We start from the raw sequence: 15,014 nt of genomic DNA, 5'->3' as shown, positions 1-15,014 counted from the left end.
GGAGGAGGAGACGAACCATGAGAGACTATGGACTCTGAGAAACAAACTGAGGGTTTTAGGCGGGCGGGGGGAGGGATGGGTTAACCCGGCGATGGGTATTATTGGGGGCACGTATTGCATGGAGTACTGGGTGTTATACACAAACAATGAATCATGGAACACTACATCACACAAAACTAATTAATGTATGGTGACTAACATAATAAAATAAAATAAAATAAAAATTTTAAAAAACGGTGGCTTTCTAATTCTGTTATCCCTTCCATGTGGTGTTCTATTGTAAAAGACAGTTTCCCATCCCCTCCACTTTTAAACATCCATCCATTCATTTATGTGTTTATATCTTCTTTTTGTTTAGGGGTGCCTGGGTGGCTCAGTCGGTTAGGCGTCTGCCCTCGGCTTGAGTCGTGATCCCAGGGTCCTGGGATCGAGCCCCACATCAGGCTCCCTGCTTGGCGGGAAGCCTGCCTCTCCCTCTCTCACTCCCCCCCGCTTGTATTCCCTCTCTCGCTGTGTCTCTTTCTGTTAAATAAATAAATAAATTCTTTTAAAAAAATTAAAAAATAAACATTTTCTTTTTGTTTAATGTTATAATCTTTTGCTGTCATTATTCATTTTGATGCTCAAATTTTAATTGATTTGGCCAGTGAAAGTTCATTCAGGCTGGATTCTATGTCCTTTTACTCTGTTTTTATCAGTTTTTGAGCACTCCTTTTTAGTTCCAGTCAACATCATAGGGGTTTTTTCTTTATGCCTATCCCACTTATATTTCACTGTAAAAAATAATTTCCCTGCAAAATGTTTATCTTTAGAATATATCCCACTGACGTTATATAACAAAATGCTTTATTCAGAAGTTACTTGGAGTTGTTCTTCTTACCTATATGCACAGGTTGGTTTACAATCGCTTTGCTATAAAGTTAGGCCTATTTGGCTTTTTGTACTTTATTTTTGTGAGTTTTCCCCCATCCTACTTGATTTAATTTTATTTTTTAAATGTGTAAAATAGTAACGTGACTCCAGAAATAAAATTATACAAAATAATATGCTCACAAGTATGAGGCCCTTCCCTTTCCCTTCTCTGCTTCTCACTTACTCCACTGAGTACCCTGGGGTTTCCTTCTTGTGTTCCTTTTTTAAAAATAGATAGATGGATATAGATGTAGTCTTATTTTCTTTTTATTTGAAAATGGTAGCACACTGGGGCTGCCTGGGTGGCTCAGGCAGTTAAGTGTCTGCCTTCAGCTCAGTTCATGATCCCAGGGTCCTCGGATCGAGCCCCACATTGGGCTCCCTGCTCAGCAGGAGTCTGCTGCTCTCTCTCCCTCTGTGCTCTCTCTCTCATGCTCTCATTGTAAAGCAAATAAATAAAATCTAAAAAAATAAATGGTAGCACACCAAATATACTATTTTGTACTTTTTTAATGTAACTACATGCATAGAAATCTCCCCATTATCTACTTAAAGAGATCATCTTCATTCTTTTTTATAACTGCTTAGTACTCCACTGTGAAGATATATCATAGTTTATTCAGTCAGTCTTGTGTATGAGCATTTACGGTGTTTACAGTATTTTGCAAAATTTTTTTGCAATGAATAACCTTGTGTTTATGTTTGGGGTTTTTTGTTTATTTATTCATGTATTTAGAAATATATCTTCAAAGTAAATTCCTAGAAGTGGGATTGCGGGGTCAAACAAATAGAGACTGAAGAGCCATATGCTTCATACATCTGGGGTTACTGATTCAGAAGGTGAATGAATATGTATCTTTGCTAGATGTTGAGAAAGTCCCTTCTCTAGAGGTTATACCATTTTGTGTCCCCACCAACAATGTTTGAGAGTGTTTGTTTTCTCATAGCCTCCCCAACAGAGTACATGGTTAAATTTTGGACCTCTAATAAAATGGGAGAAATGCTATTTTACTTAACGTTTTAATTTGCATTTATGTAATTATGAACAAGGTTGAGCGTTTCATTTAAATGGAGATTTTTTTTTAATCCTCTACTAAAAATGTTTGCATTGGTCCTAGGTAATTTTTTTTTAGACCAATATCATACTTGGGAAATTTCTTAATGCTCATATCATATCCTATAATTGTTTCATAGTTTACTATTTGACATGGTCCTGTTTAATTGTAATTTGGCTATCAAGACAGAATTTTTCTCTGCCATGGTGGTGACAAAAGCTTAAAGTGGCCTTAAAAATACATGTAATTATATGTCATGAAAAACTCATATTACAGTAAAACTTTAGGTTAAGAAAATATAAAAACCTAGGTTTTCATCATGTGTTTATTTTTTTTATATTTTTTTAAAATTTATTTATTAGAGAGAGAGCGAGCACAAGTTGTGGGTGCACATGGTGGTGGGGAGTAGAGGGAGAGAAGCAGACTCTCCACTGAGTGTGGAGCTGGTTGCATGGCTTGATCTCACAACCCTGAGATCATGATGTGAGCCGAAACCAAGAGTTGGACGCTCAACTGACTGACCACTCAGACACCCCTCATCGTGTGTTAATATTTATTTATTCTCATAATATATGAAGTTCTGAAGTATTTTGCTAATGAAAAGTATCATTTGTAGCACGTACTATGAATATTAGATACCTAAAAGTGACTAAAACCTTAGATTTTAATGATTTATTCACTTTCTATCAATATATCTTTACATTTTACCCATCAAATTATATTCTCATTTACCTACGTATTTCCCTTAAATGCATTCTGGCTGAAATGGAAAATTTATTATATAAATAAACTTCCACAAGAAAATTACATAGTTTAATGTTTATGGAAATTAAACAGCCTTGTAATATTTTTTAAACGTTATCAGTGTGCACTTACAAACATTATTAATGTAGTATCAACCAAGTATTAGGTAGAAAGCAGTAGATATTGCAAGTGGGCAGTTGGAACAATTGATACTGAACATTAATACCTTGATTTCTAATCATACTGAAACTACTCTATTAATTTCTTACTTAAAATTTAGTTGAGAGAAAGCATCATTTTTACGGTATGTCCTGTTTCTAAAATAGGAAAAAAAAACAAAAATCAAATTCTTCTTAACAAAGTGTCCTCTTGCCTTTTGATCTCAGGTGACATTCCCGGAATGTGTACGGTGGATGACAATCGAGTTTGACCCACAGTGTGGCACTGCACAGTCAGAAGATGTCCTTCGTTTGTTGATTCCTGTCAGAACTGTTCAGAATTCAGGATATGGACCAAAATTGACATCTGTTCATGAAAATCTTAATTCCTGGATAGAATTAAAGAAATTTTCAGGGTCCTCTGGGTGGCCTACTATGGTTTTAGTGTTGCCAGGTAAGTTATTTTTTCTCTTCTGTTCTATATGGTAAAATCTATGCATTTATAATAATTATGTTTAGTAAGGATACGTCATTAAAAATGTTTACAACTTTTAGAAGGATTTCTTCAAGACCTACTATGCATCCGATTGCACTTGAGTAGTGAAAAAGACTCTGTGGGGGGGCGGGGTACAGCATGACTAAGTTTTAGAAGAGAGAATATTGTGAGGATCTTGTGAAAAAAGATTAGCTTAACCAAAGCGAGTTAATATTGAGGGGTGGCTGTCTGCACAGTTGGGAGCAAACTATAGAAAAAGTGGATTTGATCTTTTATTTTCCCAATAAATGAAAGATTTTGAGAACTTACCAGGACTCTTTTCCATTCAAGAGAATTGGTCAACCCCCTAACCTAGTGAGTTATGTTAAAGCTATTGTTTTCAAGACTAACCATGAGAGACTGTGGACTCTGAGAAACAAACTGAGGGTTCTAGAGGGGAGGGGGGTGGGGGGACGGGTTAGCCTGGTGATGGGTATTAAGGAGGGCACGTATTGAATGGAGCACTGGGTGTTATATGCAAACAATAAATCTTGGAACACTACATCAATCAATAAATAAATAAACCTAAAAAAAAACTATTGTTTTCAGTTCTTCGGGTTTGAAGGGTGTGTGTGTGTGTGTGTCAGAGACAGGGACAGGCAACACTTTTGTTATTGCTATTACTGGTATTTTCCTTTCAAAGAAAGTTTGTTTGTAAGTTATTAAAACTGTATGTGGTCTGTTGTGTTTTTAACCAATTAACCATAAATATTCTTGTGATTCCTCAAATTCACAGCCTATTTGAATTCAGAACCTTCTGTCTTCTAGTCTGATCTGCCTTGTTTGTTTGTGAGGGGCCAGGTTAGAGGATTGCTCATTCTGAAACAGAAAAGGCTAACTAACCTAGGTCGCCCTAGTAATTGACAGGTAATTGAAAAATGGTCATGTAACAGAAGGGTAGAACATTTGATATGGAGAGGTTGGTCATAAAGAAAAATAATAACAATTCACTTGGGATGGTTTTGTTGTTGGCTAGCGTTGTTTTTAGCAGTCTTACTCAAGTAGGTACAGGAACAACCCCAACCCCAAAAACAGACTGGGCTTTTTAGTATCTGATTTGTATTGCTACCTATCTTGAGATAGATAAAAGATAAGGAAATTTTAATAAAATTGTGTCAGATTTTGAACTCAATGTTAGCTTTTTTCCTTAGGAAATGAGGCCCTTTTTTCATTGGAAACTGCATCAGATTATGTGAAAGATGACAAAGCTTCTTTCTATGGTTTTAAATGTTTTGCAATTGGATACGAGTTTAGCCCTGGACCTGATGAGGTAAGAATGAATTACCTTCTTTCTATTAAGATTGTGTTTCTGAGGGCTGCTGTTAACTAAAGTTGTATTTTGCTACCTATATTCAGGAAGTCTGAAGTTTATTTTAAGTTAGGGTGTCTAATTTAGAATACCTTATAGTTTAATTTTGTGTGGTGGTTTTTTGGTTTTTGGTTTTTTTACTACTTTTAATACATGAAGAGAATGGAGTCTGTGCACCATGATGTAGCCTTTAAAGAAAGTGTAATTGTGCCTGCTTCAAATCTACTCAGGTGGCTATACCTTTCTGAGTAAATAATAGAACCTGACTTCGCAGTGGGACTAACTTAATATATCCTCTGAATGTTTCAAATCATACAGTAAAACAAAAGTTGAAGAAAATGATCATGCTACTTTAAAGTAGTGAATGACAAATTCTTTGGACAATGAGCCTGTAGGCCTGGACCTTATTAACATGCAGAAGACATATTATTGACCCTCTTCCTCTCTTAATTTAACCACGAGCTGACATGTTCTTCCTTCTGGTCTCAAAAGTTATGCTTGGGTGCAAATCACATTATGTTGATAATCCACCTTATCTTCCAAACACTTTATCCTCCAAACATTTTTTTTTTTTTTAAAGATTTTATTTATTTATTTGACAGAGAGAGAGAGAGAGAGCACAAGCAGGGGAGTGGCAGGCAGAGGCAGAGGGAGAAGCAGGCTCCCCGCAGAGCAGGGGGAGCCTGATGTGGGACTCGATCCCAGGATCCTGGGATCATGACCTGAGCTGAAGGCAGTCGCTTAACCAACTGAGCCACCCAGGCGCCCCCAAACATTTTTTTTTAAAGCAGCTGATTTTTTTCTTTTTTTTTTTTAATAATTATCCAGGGAGTCATTCAGCTGGAAAAAGAATTAGCCAATCTTGGTGGAGTTTGTGCCTCAGCTTTGATGAAAAAGGATCTAGCACTTCCTATTGGTAAGTCTGGTCAAGTACTAGGTGTTTATGATTTTTTAAAAAAATTTCAATAGTAGAATATGTTTATCTAGGATATTCTGAAATAAATTAGCAAAATGAATTTGATAGATACATTCATGAATAGTAACTGTTTAATATACTGGTAGTTTGGGTTTTCTTTACTGGAGTATCCTCTGGTCTTTTTTATTCACACACAGACATGTACACAAACCCTCCTTAGGCACATACATGCTAGGTGCCAGGCACTGGGTTAAGCACTGGATATATGATATTAAACCAAAAGTTTGAGATATTTCTTAAATATCTTAGTGGACATATCAAGTAGGCAGTTGAATATTCATTGTCTGGCACTCAGGACAAGTCAGTGGAAATGTCATTTGAACACAGGTGATATTTAAAGGCATGGACCATGTGAAAGATGAGCTAGGAAGAGAATGCAAATGAGAACGAGAAGATCACCCAGGATCAAAGGTGGGACTTGCCAGAGTGTCAAAAATGGACAGACAGGAGTAAGAGGGTGCAAAAAACACTCTGGTACAGCAGCCGAGGAGGTAGAAGTAAAACCAGGAGAGGGGACATTCGTGGGACTTTTGAATGCAATTGAGAAGTCAATTTAAATCTACCATCAGATGGAAAAACTGGTTGATTACTTATATACTCAACAAGAAATATAAGAGGAACTGAAGGCCTTTAGATTGGAGTGAGAGAATAGGTAGTCAGAAAGGGGGGGGGCAGGTTGAAAACTAGATCGCTCTTTAGAAGAGTCTTCATGTGAAGCACAGCAGAGAAATGAGGCACTGGCAGGAATAGTACCTCTTTATATGACACAAATTTGTATGATATGTAAGTTGATTTAAGATCAGGATGGTAAAGATGAAACTAAAGTTAAAAATCTTTATTGATTCTATGATGCTTGGACATGGTTTAACATTTATTTTCACAGTGTTTGGGAATAAAAGGCATTACTATTGTATTTCCCCAAGTCCATCTGTAGCCCCGCCCACTTCCCACTTCATCCTCCTCCTTCCCTTCTCTTTATCTTCTCTTTTCTAACTTCTCTGTTCCCTTCGCTTTTCCTGCTCCCTTCCATGCTTGTCAGTTCCCCTGCTCCTACTGAATGTTGTTACATGTATGAGCAAATGAGACAACTTGTGTTCCATTTATATGAAGAAAATGGGTACAACCTTTGGAGAAAATTTGTTAGTACCTGTTCAAATTTTATATGCCTTCTACTTTTTGATATAGCAGTTGTTGTACATACTTGCACAAATGCTCAAAAAATGTGTTGTAAGATAGATTAATATAGCAGTGCTTATGATTGTAAAACCTGGAAGCAACCAAAATATCAGTTGGAAACTGGTTGAATAACTCAAGGTACATCCATACAGTGCAAATGTGTGCAGCTGTTAAAAACCAACAACAAAAGGAGATCTCTGTGTCCTGAACAAGAAAGATTCCAAACTATATTAACTGAGAAAGGCACGTTGCAGAAGAGGGTCCCATTTTTATGAACATTAATGTTATATATATGTATGAATATAGGTGTATGTGTGCACGAGTATATATGTTGACACACATGCATAAACTTATTTGCACACAGTTTCTTGAACAATACATAAAGTGTTGACACTGTTTATCTTCAGAAGGGAGGTGATGGGAGAATTTTTCATTCTACACTTCTGTATAATTTGAATATTTCCTTTTGAAGATGTATTGCCTTAGTAATATTTTATAAATTAAACTATCAAAGGAAATTCAATAAATAAAATATGTTTTATATTAAGCAATAAAGGAGAAAACAGAGGATACAATCACTACCTTATTTTTTCCTGTAAGTTACTCTTTTTACTAAAGGTGTAGCTCTTCTATAACATAACCAAAGTTAAAAAGGCTCAGATTCTGAATAATCAGTTCCCTCATTTGGGGGAGGAAGGGATTATAAATAGGCTAAATTCAAAAGTACATATTTATATGCCTAAATATAGTATGTATCTTGTGCAAATCACTCAATGGATACTTTTTGAGTATTGCCTTGAGAATTATGGCTTATATTCACACTGAAAATTACATTTTAAAATGTAAAGCACTGAGACTGATCCAGAATGATAATAGTTCTTTTCAATCTGGACTATCAGAATTGTGAAAAAGGTGTAATAAATGCAAAGGACTAGAAAGTTAAACTAAATATTGATATATGTTTTTTTTGTTTTGTTTTGTTTTCTTCATTCACTAAATATTGATATATGTTGATAAAACTTTTCATTCACACAACAGGTAATGAATTAGAGGAAGATCTTGAAATTCTTGAAGAGGCCGCATTGCAGGTATTGTCCCAAACATCATAAGGATAAACTTTGTACATTAATTTAAAAGCAGTATTTTCATTCAGATAACCTTATTTTTCTTGAATATAGGACTTTCATTAAGTACTTCATTCTATTCATTGGCAGATAAAGATGCGTAAGTCATAAATTTCTTGGTGGGAGAAACCCAAGCAAGCTCTTGCTGTGCTGCATGGTGGTTGTTAAATCTGGAGTGAGACATAAATCCTGTGGGAGAAAGAAGAGTTACCAAATGCGGGGGGCATAGGGGAGGAGGGCTTTGAAGAGCTGTTGACATTTAAATTGGATCTCAAAAGAAGTTTTATTTACCAGTTAGAAAAAGAGAAAAAAGGGTATTAGTAGTAGTAATTTAAATAATATCTATAGAACACTTTATAGTTTATTGTATCTTTAATATTACCTATTTTAGCATTTACATTTTGAGGTCAGTATTATCTTTTGAGGTCAGTTATTGTAACTGCAGTTACAGTAACTGCAGTTCAAAGAAGTCCTGTGATTTGTCCAAGAATTCAACTAATTGGGAGATAGAGGCTAGTATCCAGGTCTAATACCTACAGCTAGTGGTTTAAATCTTATTTATTTCCCGAGATGAATTGATCACAGCAGTAATAATAAAAACAAACATTTATTTGATCTTGACCTTATCAAGTACTATTCCAAACATTTTGCAGATTTTTAACTCAGTCCTCACAGCAGCCCCATGAATGAAAGACTTTTATCTCCATTTATAAGTAAGGAAACTGAGGCATGGAGAACTTAAGTAACTTGCCCAGAATCATGCAGCCAGGCTAGAATTTGACCTCTGGCAATTGGGTTACGAAGTCCGTGATCTTGATTACTATGTTCTAATTAATTGTAGAGAGCCCTGGTATCCTCAATAATGTTAAGAAACTTCTGGGTTTTAAAGATCACCAGCTTTTGTGTTTGTTTTTTAAAAAAAGTTAAATTTTTTTTGCTTTAAGATACAAAAATAAAAATTCAACAAACATTTAATAAATACAGTATGTATCAGACAATATTCTACTTAAAGAGGACTATCAGGGAGCTCATATGTTATTCATTATTACAGGGATTATTGTGGTTTATAAAATGTCACTTAGGCCAGATATAAAGAGATGTTTATTGTGCTTCTGTTAAAAAAAACCTGATGTCCCAGATTGCCCACGTTTTTGGCACATACGGTAGTTGTCACGGTGGTCTAACATATATTAAAGACCTGCTACTTGGGGCGCTTGGGTGGCTCAGTCAGTTAAGCGTCTGACTGTTATAGCTCCGGTCCTGATCTCATGGGTTGTGAGATTGAGCCCTGCATCAGGCCCCAGGCTCAGTGGGAGTCTGCTTGGATATTCTCTCCTTCTGCCCCTTCCCCCATTCTCTCTCTCTCTCTCTCGCGCTCTCTCTCTCTCAAATAAGTAAATAAATCTTAAAAAAAAAAAAAAAGACCTGCTACTTGTTAGGCAATGTAGTGTACACTTTATATGTGTTATATAATTTAAATTTTATACTAACCACAGAAGAGAAATATTTATTTGATCACCGGTTTATACATTTTGCAGATTCAGGAACGGTGTGTAACTTGTTAGCTTAAGTGTACACAGCAGCGCTTGTCCTAAGTCAGGATTTGAACTCAAGTCAGTTTGATTTTAAAGATCATTGTTTTTAAAATGGCATATCTTGTAGAATGCAGAAGGTACTGTTGTATAAAGGTGGTAGTATTGGAAGTATAATCCTTTCCTATGAAAAGTATTTTGTTTTGAAATTTATAATACAGTCATTAAAAAGTTTCTAGAGTTTCAGCATTTAAAGCAGGTCTTTCCAAAACATAAGGCTTGTTTGTCAGATCAATGAGAACTAAAATTTCAGTTTTATCTGCCTTTTTTTCTTAATTTTAATTAAGGCTTAGACAGGCTAATAGAGTTTATGTGCAGCCACGGTCAGGCTTCTGTCCACTTTTAGCCCAAGGTAGGACCTTGGTACCCACCCACCTAAGAGAGCAGAGATAGTCCAACCATGAAAGATACCAATAATGGGAACACAAAAAGCGGAAGACTTCCACAGCTGCCTGTAGAAGGGAAGCCTGGCCCAGACAGATGGGGATGCATCACAGGGAGGGCTAGAGTGGGCAGAGATGCACTGTCACAACTAGCTTGCAGGTCTTTGATGTGTCACTTAATTGGGTGGAAGGAAGGAGGCTGGAAGTATTATCCCATCTTTTTCTGTCCTGGGGAGCTTTTCTATATTGTAGGCTAAAGGAGCCCTGGGGCATAGAGAGAAAATACTTTCCCCAAAAAGGCCTCCCTAAAATTGTGCACGTTCAAGAAACTCTTGTAATTGAAATTTTACATTTTAAATACATAACTGTTCTCTTTTACCCATCAGGTGTGCAAAACCCATTCTGGTATTCTTGGAAAGGGTTTAGCTCTTTCTCATTCACCAACTATATTAGAGGCACTTGAAGGAAACTTACCACTTCAAATCCAAAGCAATGAACAGTCGTTTCTGGATGATTTTATTGCTTGTGTTCCAGGATCAAGTGGTGGCAGGCTTGCAAGGTAATATGCTTTAAGCACTACAATTCCTGACTTTCAGGGCTTACCCCTGTCTTCATTTCTGAAGAGACACAAAAGGAAAGTCATTAGGATGTTAAAATGCAGCCTAAAATAATCTGGTGTATGTGTTTTGAACTTGCTGAAGTATAAAATGGTAAATATTTTAAAATATTTTTTAAATATATGGTAGTTGTTAGTTGATTAAAGTTTCCTTGGTGAACTTTTATTTAAAAAATGGGTGGAGCACATGGTGTAATTGAGAAGTATATGTATTCGATAGTAATATTTAATATCTAGACTAAACTTAAATTTATCACTATATTTTATTTTAATAAGATTTCTCTGGAAATCTACCAATAATATAAATATAAATTAAGAATTTAAATGAAATAATTTGAGGTTGTAGAGTTCTCATTTTTTTTTGCTATATGCTTTTCTTTTTTTAATGAAAAGAAAAAATATGCTAGCTTGTTTGATTTTACTAGTAAATATAGAAGTCTAACTTCTTCCCAGTTTTAATTTTAAAAAAAGAGATTCTTCCGTGGTTTTTAAAAACCAAAATGGTAATTGGAGAAAGAAAATCTTTCAAGTCAGCCTCACTGCTAACTTTGTGGATTCTTTATGTAACAGAATTACTTATCACTCATCTCCCAGGACAACTTGAATGTAGGTCATGCAACGAATACAAGAACGGATATCCCAAAGTATAGAAATTTGACAAATGTTCATGGAAGGTAATGAGGGAAGATAGTTGGAAAATTGTGTGAAGAGAAGATGGACAGTGTATCTTTAACCTAGCTGTTCTCAAGCAAGCAGAATGCCATTTCTGTCACTGCTTTTACAGAGGAGCTGTTCTTTCCCAGGTTTTCAGGCTGGCAAATTAAGGCAGACCTCCCTCAGTGAAATGAGTGTACTTAGGACTTCAAATATATATAACCTAAATTCATTTTCTTGGTTATTTTATGTCAGCCGTGTTAAAATGTCAATTTTTCTGATTTTAGAATTATTTCTATTTTATTTATAAAAACATCAGAAGTCTCCTGTACTTTGGTGTATTTTTTAATGAATTTGTCATTAACAATTTGCAAGGGAGACACTTGTGATTGTCACTGAATTGGAAATGAAGATATTGTTTTAGCATTTTGTTTGATACAGGTTTTATTCATTTGGCTTAATTTCATGTTAATCATTAAAGATACTGATGAATATTTAGTTTTTTGCTTGCTTTTTCATCACTGCCAGGTGGCTTCAGCCGGACTCCTATGCTGATCCTCAGAAAACATCTCTGATCCTGAACAAGGATGATATTCGTTGTGGTTGGCCTACCACCATAACTGTTCAAACAAAAGACCAATATGGGGATGTGGTACATGTTCCCAATATGAAGGTAATTATATCAGAAATAAATTAATGGTCATCAAAGGACTATTTTAACTAATAAAATTTTAGAAAAAACAAGTGGTTAGAGTCCATTTGCAGTACTGTCTTCATACTTGTAAGTAGAGGAAGCCAAAAAATTGTTTAAATGATTTATTTATATTAATTAGTACACACTTCTCCAAGTTATATGTTTTATTGTTTGTGTCTTACATTTTGCTAAGAGCTATGGTGATTCAAGGGAAGGATAAGAAAGTATCCATATATGCACATAGAAGGAAGGCCCGTAATATATAGTGGTTGAATAAATCAATGAAAGAACACATTTTTAAATTTTGTATGTATTTTTTAAAAGACTCAAACACCTGGGTGATGGACATTAAGGATGGCATGTGATGTAATGAGCACTGGGTATTATATAAGACTGATGAATCACTGAACTCTACCTCTGAAACTAATAATACACTGTATGTTAATTGGGTTTAAATTTTAAAAAAGACTCAAATACATTCTGCACTTGGTACTGTTGAAACAACATTTAAAATACAATATTTATACATATTAAATTAGAAATATGTGGTGGAGGCTCCTCAAAAAGTTAAAAATAGAACTACCCTGTGATCCAGTAATCACACTTTACTAGTTATTTACCCCAAAATACAAAAACACTCATTCAAAGGGACATACACCTCTGTGTTTATTGCAGTATTATTTACAATAGTGAAATTATGGAAGCAGCAAGCAGCACAAGTGTCCATCAATAGATGAATGGATAAAGAAAAGGTGGTAATACACACACACACACATACACACACACACACACAATGGAATATTACTCAGCCACAAAAAAGAATGAAGTCTTGCCATTTGCAACAACATGGATGGAGCTAGAGAGTATAATAGTAAGAGAAATAAGTCAGACAAAGACAAATATTAAATGATTTCACTTATATGTGAAATGTAAAAAAACAAGGGGAAAAAAGAGAGAGAGAAACCAAGAAAAGACTCTTAACTGTAGAGAACAAACTGATGGTTACTAGAGGGGAGGGGGGTTTGGGGATGATGACTGAAGTAGGTCTTTAGTGTGATAAGCACTGAGTAAGGTATAGAATTGTTGAATCACTATATTGTATCCCTGAAACATTATATATTAGCTATACTGGAATTAGAATAAAAAACTTAATAAAAAAATTAGAAACACATGAATTTGGATGGTAAAAGAATGAGGAATGGAAATAGACATGCGCTACATTAATGACTATAGTTATTTGGATACATCTTTCCTGAGACATTAATTAATAATGACATTTTAGAGCATATTGTAATGCATAAAATGAATCCATTATGGTATAATTAATGTAAATATCTCATTTAAAACTTTTATTATATTTCTAAAAAATGTGTATTGAATTAAAATTGGCTACAGGCAATTCCCCAGCTGCCCCCACCCCCTCAAAGATGTGTTGTTACAAAGCGATTTGGTTGTTTGAAGCTTAGAATTGATTGAGCCACGAAATCCTATTCACTCCTAGAGTAGTTTATAAAAAGAAAGCGGAATAACTATCATTCTACAGTATCTCGGTATTCTTAGATTCTTAAATTGTTTAGTGATTTACTTCAAGGTTCATAGTACATAGGCAAATGTACTTTTGATGCTAATTTACTTAGAGTAAATGTAGTTGTTTAAAGAAAGATTAAATCAAAATATATGTATAAAAATAATGGCTGTAATTTAAAAAATCAAGTGTCTTTAAATTTGAAAGTGTTTACTTTTTATCTTTTCCCCCTTTTTTTCTTTTTATTACATTTAAAGTTTAAAGCTTTTAATGATGGCAATGCATATAAGCTGAAGAATTTTACTTCATACCTTTAAACTTCTGTGTTTTAAATATAAGATGGATTTGTAATATTCCCAGGGCATTATGTCAGTCCAAATTTCTTTTATTATGTGTTATTTTTTAAGTCTTATCAATGGAGTACATTTTCTTCTGCAGAATAGTACAGCTAAAATTGAGATTAGTGCTTTAAAATATGTGGAGATTGTGGGAAAGTATACTTGAATTACCTAATAAAGTAATTTAATGTTATTCCCTGCAAGAATTCAAGAATTTGGTGTAGGTTCCTTCTACTGTGCTATACTTTATGAATAGTGGCATTTATTTTTATTTTATGTTTTGATATCTATGATTGTTTGTTCCAAAAATCAAGGCCTCTTTTACATGGTGCATTCCAGATTCACATTGTGGAAGTATCTTGAAGTCATCCCGCACACCTTTGAAAGGACTGCCCAAGACGGACCAAGTGGTCACATAAAATTTATGGAGTTGTGGGTCCATACTTGTTAATTGTTTCTTTGAATGTGTCATGGACAATTATATAGTAATAGTATTTGATTTTTATAATATGGTTAGGTGGAAGTGAAAGCCGTTCCTGTTTCTCAGAAAAAAACATCTTTGCAACAAGAGCAAGTGAAAAAACCTCAAAGGATCCCTGGCAGCCCTGCAGTAGCAGCTGCGCCGTCTAATACCGATATGACCTTTGGCGGGCTCGCATCACCAAAGCTGGATGTTTCCTACGAACCGATGATAGTGAAGGAGGCTCGGTATATTGCCATTACCATGATGAAGGTAATTTATTTCACTCATCAGAAAAGTTTTATTTTCCATCATTTATTCACTTAACAGATATTTCAGTGATCCAAACGCAGACACAAAATGACAGGTCTAGAGAGCTATTGATAGATACAAATTTGGAATATTTTTTTTTAGGATGATTTCTTTTCCTCCAAAGAGGATTTTCATTTGTTTTTTTGGCGGAGGCCTAGGGGGGGATTCTAGCAATAGATCAAGTTAATCCAATCAGAGATTGAGATGGTTGAAAACTCAGTTTCATTTCCTGCAAAAGTATTTGTCTATTTTCAATTACCATTTCTCCCACCTAGGACATAGCCCTTCAGGAATTCGGTTTACCTAGGCCCCCTTCGATTTTGGGGTTCTGTCACATGCCAGCCTCATGTCTTTGGGTTTTCTACTTCTTTGGGTTTTTTTTTTGCTCTCCAGTGCTTTTAGATAGATTTTTAAAAATATTTTGTGCAGCATTTTTAGTTCTCTTCAGAGG

General features: G+C 35.0%; 2 protein-coding genes across 13 annotated transcripts in view; one reads left to right on the top strand and one right to left on the bottom strand.

Annotated features, from left to right (window-relative positions):
• SCEL (sciellin) overlaps positions 1 to 15,014 on the bottom strand; it is a 732,032-nt gene that overhangs the window by 441,210 nt on the left and 275,808 nt on the right. The gene's annotated exons all lie outside the window — the stretch shown is intronic.
• Positions 1 to 15,014, top strand: part of MYCBP2 (MYC binding protein 2) — a 254,870-nt gene that overhangs the window by 143,274 nt on the left and 96,582 nt on the right. For all 12 annotated transcript variants that reach the window (XM_081815062.1, XM_081815063.1, XM_081815067.1 and 9 more), the window contains 7 exons: positions 3,098 to 3,323; positions 4,556 to 4,674; positions 5,542 to 5,629; positions 7,904 to 7,953; positions 10,351 to 10,523; positions 11,763 to 11,907; positions 14,309 to 14,524. In XM_081815062.1, the coding sequence (XP_081671188.1) occupies positions 3,098 to 3,323; positions 4,556 to 4,674; positions 5,542 to 5,629; positions 7,904 to 7,953; positions 10,351 to 10,523; positions 11,763 to 11,907; positions 14,309 to 14,524 (1,017 nt within the window). The remainder of the gene's footprint in view (positions 1 to 3,097; positions 3,324 to 4,555; positions 4,675 to 5,541; positions 5,630 to 7,903; positions 7,954 to 10,350; positions 10,524 to 11,762; positions 11,908 to 14,308; positions 14,525 to 15,014) is intronic.

Source organism: Leptonychotes weddellii, chromosome 3 (genome assembly GCF_054177405.1).
Source record: "Leptonychotes weddellii isolate Sample4059 chromosome 3, ASM5417740v2, whole genome shotgun sequence".
In the NCBI taxonomy this organism is placed as follows: domain Eukaryota; kingdom Metazoa; phylum Chordata; class Mammalia; order Carnivora; family Phocidae; genus Leptonychotes; species Leptonychotes weddellii.
Note: the sequence above shows the minus strand (reverse complement) of the source record. Positions and strands in the feature narration are given on the sequence as shown.